This window comes from Wolffia australiana, chromosome 5 (assembly GCF_029677425.1).
Source record: "Wolffia australiana isolate 7733 chromosome 5, ASM2967742v1".
Classification (NCBI taxonomy): domain Eukaryota; kingdom Viridiplantae; phylum Streptophyta; class Magnoliopsida; order Alismatales; family Araceae; genus Wolffia; species Wolffia australiana.
Window position 1 is genome coordinate 16,528,242 of NC_135839.1, and position 9,777 is coordinate 16,538,018.

At 43.3% G+C, this 9,777-nt stretch overlaps 3 protein-coding genes and 1 long non-coding RNA gene across 6 annotated transcripts; 2 read left to right on the forward strand and 2 right to left on the reverse strand.

Annotated features, from left to right (window-relative positions):
* Positions 1-1,660: 1,660 nt before the first annotated feature.
* On the reverse strand, positions 1,661-6,560 carry LOC144703526 (protein LIKE COV 1-like). 3 transcript variants are annotated; one of them, XM_078575707.1, is made up of 7 exons: positions 5,943-6,484; positions 3,169-3,221; positions 2,559-2,668; positions 2,314-2,481; positions 2,125-2,222; positions 1,920-2,046; positions 1,661-1,842 (listed from the first exon to the last, which is right to left on the reverse strand). In XM_078575707.1, exons 1-7 carry the CDS (start codon positions 6,096-6,098, stop codon positions 1,703-1,705), a joined length of 852 nt encoding a protein of 283 aa, XP_078431833.1. In that variant the 5' UTR covers positions 6,099-6,484; the 3' UTR covers positions 1,661-1,702. The 3 variants fall into 3 exon arrangements, with proteins under 3 accessions (XP_078431833.1, XP_078431832.1, XP_078431834.1); XM_078575706.1 differs by having other exon boundaries at positions 1,920-2,222; positions 5,943-6,560; XM_078575708.1 differs by lacking the exon at positions 5,943-6,484 and adding an exon at positions 3,301-3,529 and having other exon boundaries at positions 1,920-2,222.
* LOC144703528 (uncharacterized) lies at positions 2,327-2,838 on the forward strand. The gene is made up of 2 exons (XR_013581550.1): positions 2,327-2,465; positions 2,578-2,838. It is a non-coding gene; the product is annotated as an uncharacterized LOC144703528 (long non-coding RNA).
* Positions 6,553-7,308, forward strand: LOC144703527 (dynein light chain 1, cytoplasmic-like). The gene is made up of 2 exons (XM_078575709.1): positions 6,553-6,726; positions 6,869-7,308. The coding sequence occupies exons 1-2, from the start codon at positions 6,589-6,591 to the stop codon at positions 7,010-7,012; spliced, it is 282 nt and encodes a 93-aa protein (XP_078431835.1). The 5' UTR covers positions 6,553-6,588; the 3' UTR covers positions 7,013-7,308.
* Positions 7,309-7,481: 173 nt separating this feature from the next.
* On the reverse strand, positions 7,482-8,699 carry LOC144703525 (glyoxylate/hydroxypyruvate/pyruvate reductase 2KGR-like). The gene is made up of 2 exons (XM_078575705.1): positions 8,135-8,699; positions 7,482-8,062 (listed from the first exon to the last, which is right to left on the reverse strand). The coding sequence occupies exons 1-2, from the start codon at positions 8,567-8,569 to the stop codon at positions 7,544-7,546; spliced, it is 954 nt and encodes a 317-aa protein (XP_078431831.1). The 5' UTR covers positions 8,570-8,699; the 3' UTR covers positions 7,482-7,543.
* Positions 8,700-9,777: the final 1,078 nt, after the last annotated feature.

Consider the following 9,777-nt stretch of genomic DNA (forward strand, 5'->3'; position numbering starts at 1 on the left):
ACATTTAACAACAATATCATAAAATGTGTGAGTAGGAAGACGACAGGCTCAAAGGTAGTAATAAAAATTGTAAAACAGACCATCAATTCATGTTTTTAAAGGAAATAAAAAACTAACTATGCTACCCTTAGAAAAACAGATGGGAAAAATTTGGTAAGATTGAAAGAGAATGTGCCCATATGAGCGTTTGATCTGATCAGAGTCATAGGTGATTAGAGTCCCATTCAGATGAGAGTTTGTCTCTCCTTGGAGATGACTTCTGATCAGAGTTGGACTCTGATAAAAGGCAAATACTGGTAAGAGTCGAAATATGATCTAAGTAAGTCTCTGATCAACCCTCCCCCAAAAAAAAAAAGATTTGGACTGAAATTCCACATAAATTTACAATTTTATAATTAAGTTTATAGCCATGTCTCGAGATCAGATTAGACATTTCATATTGGAAAATAAAGTTTCTTAGAATGTCCTATCAAACATTGAGAAACATACGTCAACATCAATCTCACTAGGAGCATTTATCCGGAAAAAGCTATTCAAAGTCTCATTAAAAGTTAATTATAAGCAGGACCAGTTGAACAATCTATGAAGTCACCTCTAATCAGAGTCAAATTCATATCAGGCTTTAATCATGAAGTGACTTTGGCCAGAGTCTGACATTAATCAGAAATCATCTTTGATCAAAGACAAAGTGAGGTTATCTTGAATGAAAATCAATTCGTGATTAACGATGTCAATCAAAACACAGCCTCCTGCCTGTTTTAGAAGATGAACTAAGAGACAGAGGAAGATTTAACATGGTCAATATTTTAAAAAAATAGATGAATCATCACCAAGGAGCAGATCATAGCTATAGCGCAGGGATGCGGACGGGAGGATTTTTTCGTCCCGAGACGAAGAGATCGTCCTGTCCAAGGGTTTGGACGAAGTTTGTCCCGGGGACCACTGGATGGGATGGTAGACTTCCGTGGGACGAAAAAACTGTCCGTCTGGAGGTCTCGGATGATGGAAGGACGCATCTGGACAAAAAGCTACCAGATTCACATCTGACAGTAGAGATGTAGTCATGTGGCCTCGCTATGACAATTTTCATCAAACTCCCTGTATTTTTATGCGTGTGCAACCTGACGCCGTGCAGAACTAATTGTACATATGTCCCTTTGCATTCTCTCTCCTCCGTATTTCACTAAAAATTTTAGGAAAATCTATATCAATATATTAAAAATATAAAATGGGTTTTTTTTGTCCAGGACAAGGGATGGGACGATTTTTTCAGCGGACGGGATGAAAATTCGTAACGGGAGGGCTGGACGGGACGGTTATCGTACCATCGGACGAAAAATTCGTCCCCTCCATCGCTGCATTGAATCCGGACATCGGCGGGACTAAATTCGTCCCGTCCCGTCAATCGTCCACGTCCGGGACGATCCGGAATTATTCATCGCCGAGGAACGCAGAGGTTTCCAAAGAGAACAGCACTGTTGGATCTTGATTCAAGAATTGCTAACTCAATCGAGCAAAATGCAGAATCCCTTCATATAATCTCAAAGCCGCGGACAGTTTGTCTATTCTCGGTTTGTTTCCAATCCCTAGTTTGCCTACATTTTCCATCGTTCTTGTTCGTGTTCGTGTTCATCATTCACAAACGTTCGAACACACAAGAAAGAGTATAAAGAACCTAGACAAAGCCGTTTTTTACAAGGATTCAAATGGGGATAACAGATGATGGAGATGGCGTGTGCGGCCCTCGAGATCTGGCGGATCGCGTTCGTTCGAGCTGGATCGAAGGCGAATCGAGACTCGAGAGGATCTGCGGCATCGACATGCCACCAGAGACGACGATCTCTGCAAACGGATGAAGATTATATGCGTGAGATGGAGATCAGCTCGTCCGATTTAGGGTTTTAGGGTTTGGAAATCACCGATCCCTTCCCGAACGGATAAAGTCGGCCTGATGACATCTCCGGAATTGATCAGGAATATGTCGCCGATGTAGAGATGGTTCGTCGGGACGTACACGCAGCAGAGCTCCTCCTCCCCGGAGTAAGTCTGGTAGAGAAAACCGTGAGAATTCAAGGTTGGATTGATCGTCCGCCATGGATTTGGGAAGATATAGTCCGAATTCACCTGCAGCACGACGGATGAGGTGATGAAGCCAAGGGCGTACTCTCCGATCCTCGGATGCCTGATGATCGCCACTTCCTTGAACGCTTGTGTGTTTTGATCTGCCGCAAATTCGGGATCGGGAAGATCAAGAACCCTAAAATTGCGACAATGCAGAAGATCGAAGGAGAAGAAGAAAGCTGAGATTTGAACCAGGGGAGATTGCTGCGCTGATCTGCTTGGAGGCGTTGTAAATGTGGCGCACGAAGGGCATTCGCTTGATGAACCACTCGCCGAGCCCTAGAACGGAAGCTCCGAGCCATGATGACATGAAAACGCCCACCAAGAAGATGAATGTGATCGAGGTGATGAAACCAAGCCCTGGAAAAATGCATGATCTTGAAGAGATATTTGCAGCTTTCATTTTTGCGCAATTCAGCTATCGGAAGCGTACTTACCAAAGATGTTGATTCCCAGATGAACAAAGATCGGAGAGAAAAACCCGTCGACGAAGTGGATGAACCACCAGGTGATGTAGAATGTGATTGCAATCGGGAACAGGATCACGCTGCAAGAATCAACGTTTTTAGTCAGCGGTAGACAACAATATATTCATCTTCTATGTGCATCAATTTTTTCGATGGGTCAATCTCAGAGCTCTTTTGCGATGAAAGAGATCGGATTCTATCTTTTTTTCTTCCTCACAGAGATGAAGTGGATGAAGTTGCCATTGAGAAAGACATTTTCATATTAAGTTACTCCTATGAAGAAATAATACTCATAGATTTTGCTTCCATTATCATAAAGAAATTTGATAATTTAGTTCTTCCTTACGTTAGAAATGTCAGGGAATCACAACACTATATACACGCTCCAATTTCGTGAACATTTGGTGAATAAAAATATGTAGCAGTGGAAATTTGTTGTACTCAGAATCGCACAATTTTCACCCGTTTAACTGTTACGTGAACCTAATCTATATACTTTCTGGATAGAACCAATAATGCATAAAAATTACGGAAAAAAAGACAAGCGTGTAGGATATCAATGGGCTAACGAGAAATCTACCATCCTGTCATAAACTTTTTTGATGCCCAACTTCGAATGACTTTATAAAATGCCTGAAAAACCAGAGGATATCAGAGACGTCAGCGAAGTTAAAACTGGGAAACGTATTTAACCGCTATTGAAAGTCAGTACCTTGGATAAGGCCGGACCACAATCCACGGGATATAGTGCAAAAAATATACAATCCATGTCGCAATGTAAAATATGGATCAACTGCTAGGATATATCCAGAATTCTATAGTTCTAATTTTTTTACTGTTCATTCGAAAAAAGTACCTAATCTAGTTTCTTCCTTCATAAGCCGCGCCAAATCACATGATGAAAAAGGATGCACATTTACGATTTGCAGTCAGACCTATTTCATTCTTTTACACTTTTTTCTCGTGTAATTGCCTGGATTAAATACACTTTTTTCCCCTTTTTTTCCTGAGATTTCCTTCTTAAACTCAAGTCTGATATGAGTGACCTCATTGCTGACTTTTGTATCATGATCCAGACCCAATCCTGCACTGGTTGGATAGTGGTTACCACTACTTCAATACCTTCCCCTACAGCCTTTCCCGAGGATATGTCATCATCAATGAAACCTGTGTCTCTGCACTGACAAAAAAATAACATCGTTGAACGTTAATTTTGTTTAGTAATACCAAACTCTTAATCGCTGACTCGCAACCAAGCTGATCCCAAAGTATGGCATCTTCTTATGCCAGCAGAAATACATCGGTGATCTAGGGGAAGATATTGGGAAGCTGGCCTCTCAACTGCTAGAGATTCTTATTGAAGCCAATATAGTTCTGGATCATCCCGGACGTGGACGATGGACAGGACGGGACGAATTTCGTCCCGTCTGACATCCAGAGTAAGTTCAGGGACGAAGGACGGGAAGGTTTTTCGTCCAACAATAAAATAGCCGTCCCATCCAATCATACCGGGACAGTTTTTTGTCCCGTCCAGTCCTCCCGGGACGAATTTTCGTCCCGAAATTCGTCCCGGATAGAAAAAACCCATTTTATATTTTTACTATATTAATATATATTTTTCCAAGTTTTTAAGGGAAATATGGAGGAGAGAGAATGCAAATAGACATATGTACAATTAATTCTGAGCGGCGTCAGTCTGCACGCGCGAAAAAATACAGGGACCTTGATGCAAATTGTCATCGCCAGGCCACGTGGCGAGATCTCAACCGTCGGATGTGAATCCGGCGGTTTTTGGTCCACATCCGTCCATCCATTGTCCGAGACCTCCGGACGGACGGTTTTTTCATCCCACGGGACGAAAACTGTCCCGTCCGGTGGTCCCCGAGACGAATTTTCGTCTTGAAATTCGTCCGTATCCTAGGACGGGACGTCCCGTTCGCGTCCGTGAACTATAGAAGCCAAACATTGCTAGACAATGTTGAGGAAGCAGCCTTTGTAGATCAAGTGGCCTATCAATGTCTGGTCATCAAGCTCAGTGGAATCACTCCTCGCTTGGCCTGACATTGCCTAAACAATCAATGACCTGAATAAGTTTATGACTAAGTTGCCTCATCTCCATGCTCCTAACTGTATCCACTGATACCTCAAGGAGAAGGTCTGTGTCTTATGTGAGCTGAACTTTGTCTACCTATGATGGCCTGTGTCTTATATGATAACAGACCAGCCATTAGCATTGCTTCTAATACAATTCAACATGATCACATCAAGCATATTGAAGTGGAATGGGAACGTCCTTACGAGCTTGATATCAGTCTCTTTATAGTCCGCTACATGTTATCATAAACAGGCTGATATCTACATCAATGACTCTCGAGATTACGCTTCTACAACCGTCACAACAAGCTGTGAATGAACAGTATATATTCACCAGCTCGATGGGGATAGTTGGTAGACATATTTTCTCTTATTCATTCTCACAGGAAGACATTTTGTTCCCTTACGTTCTCCTCTCATTTTCCCTCTTCTCTCTAACGGCTACTGTGATCATCATCACCGAGATTCAACATTATTATCGGGCAATGCTTGAGAAAATACATGACTAAAAATGATCATATGGGTAGGAAGTATTAAAAAAATAGCGTGTGAGAAGCCTGCTGGATGGAAAATCTGCTTGCGAGCATAAGAAAAATAAATGACGGAGTATAGGGTGGATGACTACAGACTTAATAAAACCTCAATGATAGAACAAAAGATTAACAGAGGTTTATTGAGCGATAGACCTTAGATTGAATAAACTGAAATTTTAGATGAGAAAACTGAATCCTCATTACAAACAAATAGCCTACGTCTGATCGTTCGATAATTTCATCATTATGGTTCTCCGAAGACAACGCAACACGCTGCTGAAAACGCCCGGCTCCCTTCATAGAGCTACTCAGTTAGAAGTCCGTTTAGCGTCTATCTGGATTTACTCAGACGAATAATATGTATTCATTGAATGCATCTACATTCCCCCAAAACTTCCAAGGATCACCTCATTTCCTATCATCCAAACCCATACATGGGATGTAATCATAGAAGTGACAACCATTACCATAGCTTTCAAAGAAAGTAGAAAAAAAAAAACATTCAATTTTCTCTCCGTGATCTGGGATTCACTTCAAATATCCACCCGGCAAACTAATGTCATTTTACCCGAAGCATAATCGACAAATGCGGATTCATGCATGAAAAATAGACTTCCAACGATAACGAATCAGGCGAAACGCGAGAAGACAAGAAAAATAACTGAAATTTCAGTGAAACCAATCTCAAGAGAAGCGGGAAATCAGTTATTCCCGAAATTAGGGTTACCTCTCGGCCTGAGTTGTGGTGGTGATGATGAACGGACGAAGATGAATTAGAAGCCGACGGTTTGGAGTCGGAATCCTCAGCCGGATCGCCATCGACGGGGATCAGCAATTCCCGATCTCTGCTTCCAATTGGACTCGACATCCTCTCGTCGCCCATAAACCTGCTGATCTCGCCTTTTCAGCTCTATCAACAGTAAAAACGAAGAAAATCCTCACATACCGCGGCGGCATGAGAGAGAGATTAATGGCCTCTCGAAGTTTCTCTCTTTCTCACTCGCCTTCCTCGAAAACCCCAAACAAAATCTCTCTTAAACAAAAAACTCCTTTCCTAACCATATTACGAAAAGTACTCTCTGCTACGTGGACCGGATATCTTCGCCGCCCACGTGTCAGATATTTCCAATCTACGTGTACAGCCGACCAGAAAAGCGGTCAGCTTTTCGAGAAAATCCTTAGAAAATTAATTTCCAGACGGCGACGGTGACGGCGGTGAGGAAACGTGCGAGTTAGTCCTAGTCACACAGACGGCCGGCGAGGAGAGAGAGAACGGAAAAGCCTGCGTAGAGAGAGAGAGCGTGTCTTTTAGCAGTGTGAGGAGATAGTTTAAAAGGTGGCCGATCTGTGAGGAGAGAGGACGAAGAGAGAAGATGTTGGAAGGGAGGGCGAGAGTAGAAGACACCGACATGCCGAGGAAGATGCAGGCGGAGGCCATGAACGCCGCCTCTCACGCGCTCGATCTGTTCGACGTCGCGGACTGCAAGAGCCTCGCCGCGCATATCAAGAAGGTTCATCTCCCGATCCAATTTCCCCCCTGAAATCGCGCCCGATCTGCGCAGAAATTCGATGATTTCTGATTTTTTTTCCCGATTCGCGCTCGATCTACGCTGCGAATCGCTAATCGGCTTGCTATCGGTTGAATCTGTGCAGGAATTTGATAAGATCTACGGTCCGGGATGGCAGTGCGTCGTCGGCTCCAGCTTCGGCTGTTTCTTCACTCACAAGAAAGGCAGCTTCATCTACTTCCGCCTGGAGACGCTCCACTTCCTCATCTTCAAAGGCGCGGCCGCTTGAATCCGCCGTCCGTTCTTGTACAGCTTCATCTACTTCCCCGATTAGAGCTCGATGAACGGACTGACGCCTTGATCGCCCCGTCCCGTTCCGTTCTGGACACTCCGACGCAATACCTCAGACAAAGACGGGACGGGACGTCGCATAGGAACGCGTCCCTTCCGCGTTGGGATGCTTTATATTTATAATACTTAGCTATGGGCCTACCAGTCTAAGATTTTTTTTTGGTGAATATATTACTAGATAAGATAGTTTTGTATTGTATTTTCGGGCAATTAGAATTTCTCCTAAATATTAGACATGGTTGTGCCGTTAGAGCGAATTTGAGATAATTACATCTCACCAGACCCAAAGTCAAAGGAAGAAAGGACAGGTCTAGCTTTTCTTATTTTTTATTTTCTTTTTAAATCTCGGGTTTGTTTTCCTATTTTTATTTATTTTAATAAATATTCGCGCCAAACCCCTGAACAGAGGCGGATGAGGTGTGAAAAGATTTCAAAAAATTCGCACCACGCATCGCACAAATGGGATTCATTAGATAACGGGTGAGTGGAGCGGGTTGCCGAGGAAGTGGGCCTCGAGATTGGCAAGGACGAGCTCGGCCATGTCATTGAGGGTTTCTCTAGTGCAGCAGCCTATGTGAGGCTGCAGGACGACGTTGTCCATGGAAAGAAGCTCGTCCGACGGGTGCGGCTCCCTCTCGAAGACGTCCAGCCCGGCGCCGCCCAGCCGCCCATCTCTCAGCGCCTCCACGAGCTCCGCCTCATCAACGTGGCCGCCGCGGCCAACGTTGACCAGCACTCCTTGTGGGCCCAGCGCATTGATGACCTGGCGGTTGACTATGTGACGTGTCTCCTCGGTCAACGCGCAAGCGACGACCAAGACCTGGGAATGGGCCGCCAGATCGACCACGCTGGAGTAGAACTTGTAGCCCACGTCTTCCTTCTCCGACCTGGCGAAGTAGCTGACGTGGCAGCCGAACGCCTCCGCTCTCTTGGCGACGGCCTTGCCGATCCTCCCCAGCCCTACTATCCCCACCGATTTCCCGCTGAACTGCGAATCATCCCACATCGGAAGATTGAAATTCAACAGTTCCAATTCTTATAAAGGTTTGAAAATTCTTACTCTATGGGACAGTTCGAGGAATCGGTTATTTTGGTAGTGGCCGTGCCGGACGAAAGAATCGGAGATGCAGATTTTTCTAAGGACGGCGATGGCGAGGGCGATGGCGAGGTCGGCGACGTCGTCGGTGAGGGCGTCGGGCGTGTTGGTAACTCGTATTCTCTTTTCTTTGCACTTGGTCAGATTCATCTTATCGAGGCCCACACCGCAAAGGGATATGATCTCGAGTTGTGGTAGAGCGTCGATGATTTCGTCGCTGACTCCGATGACGGGATTCGTGACAATGGCCTGGATTTCTTGCGCGTGGGAGAGGAGGAACTCCGTCCTCTTCTCCGACGGCACGTTCCATAGCCTGAAGAGCGTGTAATACTTCCAGAGCTCTGTCTCGAGGTGGGGGATGATAGGGTTCTGGACGATTAGCACCCCGGGCGAGCTCATCTCGGCGGGGCAGAGAGTGTCCCGGAGAGGTAAGGAAGCCGTGGGTGGTCTCACAATGGATTAGACCGCCCTATTCTCTCTTTTTCTGATCGTCGGATCGTCTGAACTCGACTATCACAGATGATTTGATCTCGGGATCGGAAAGATTTGTAGGGTCAGACCTTGATGGGGCCTGGGCTGACGTATTGGCGATCAAATCGAAATATTCGATCTGAGTTGGCCTATTTTGCATAATGGGCGAGGCAAGTCCAAAAAGTCCAAGATATGATTCAGAGTTCTCTACGAAAAGAATTATAATGGGTTGGAATCCCAATTCCCAAATGGAAGGAGGATTCTTATCCTACTTTTTCAGTAAAAAAAGTATTTATATATTTTTTGAGATGTAGACATATAGTACTCTTTATCCTTTAATATTAAAAAATATAAATTATAGGGAACTAAAGAAAATTGTCCACAACTTGAAGCATAATAAAAATGTCAAGTATTGATATGACATTAGATTCTTATGACAAGGATCTTCTTTATTTTCTTAAAAAGAAAATTAAATGCACATGAAAGGGTGGAATATAAATAATTAGTAAGTGGGAGGAAGTAATTAAAGGAAGGGAAATTTTAAATGATGTGTATTACTCTGAAATACTAGATTGTGTTTGGAGAACGAGGGAAAGAAAGGGATAATAATAGATATATCAGTGAAAGAAAGGAAGTGGCATAATTATTGAAGTGGTTTAGTAGTATTATGAAAAAGAGGATATTAAGGTAGCAAGCGGAATAGTTATTTTAAAATTTCATTTATGATTCAGTTATGAAGCGATATGGAATTTTATTTTAGTAGGACATAAGAGGAAGGAGAAAGAGAAGAGAGTGATAAGAACATTAATCACAGTGAAAAAGAAAATATTAATTAGGTGCTGTGATTATAGATATAGGATAGGAGTGTATGAATTAGGGAGCTTTGAGAGAATTTATTTTAATTTTCAAGAGTTTTGTTTAATTTTATAAAGAGAGAGAATATAACAGATAACGATGAGGAACGAGAAGAGTACTGAAGATGTAACTACGTATATTGATTACTATGGGATAATATGGTTTATAAGGCTTGTATATATTTAATGGGTATTTTATTATTTTTAGAAGATAAAATTTGGGATGAAAATAGGATAAATTGGGAAAATCCTTTGATGCCCAGTATGTGTCCTATAAAATGC

What these genes read in the sequence shown, in the direction of transcription:
- LOC144703526 (XM_078575706.1), bottom strand. Translation starts at nt 6,098, where the DNA reads ATGGGCGACGAGAGGATGTCGAGTCCAATTGGAAGCAGAGATCGGGAA. An exon ending in CAGCGCAGCAATCTCCCCTG is followed by an intron (nt 2,223 to 2,313) that starts GTTCAAATCTCA and finishes AATTTGCGGCAG; the next exon opens with ATCAAAACACACAAGCGTTC. An exon ending in ATCCGTTCGGGAAGGGATCG is followed by an intron (nt 1,843 to 1,919) that starts GTGATTTCCAAA and finishes ATCCGTTTGCAG; the next exon opens with AGATCGTCGTCTCTGGTGGC.
- LOC144703527 (XM_078575709.1), top strand. Translation starts at nt 6,589, where the DNA reads ATGTTGGAAGGGAGGGCGAGAGTAGAAGACACCGACATGCCGAGGAAG. An exon ending in TCGCCGCGCATATCAAGAAG is followed by an intron (nt 6,727 to 6,868) that starts GTTCATCTCCCG and finishes GAATCTGTGCAG; the next exon opens with GAATTTGATAAGATCTACGG.
- LOC144703525 (XM_078575705.1), bottom strand. Translation starts at nt 8,569, where the DNA reads ATGAGCTCGCCCGGGGTGCTAATCGTCCAGAACCCTATCATCCCCCAC. An exon ending in TCCTCGAACTGTCCCATAGA is followed by an intron (nt 8,063 to 8,134) that starts GTAAGAATTTTC and finishes GATGATTCGCAG; the next exon opens with TTCAGCGGGAAATCGGTGGG.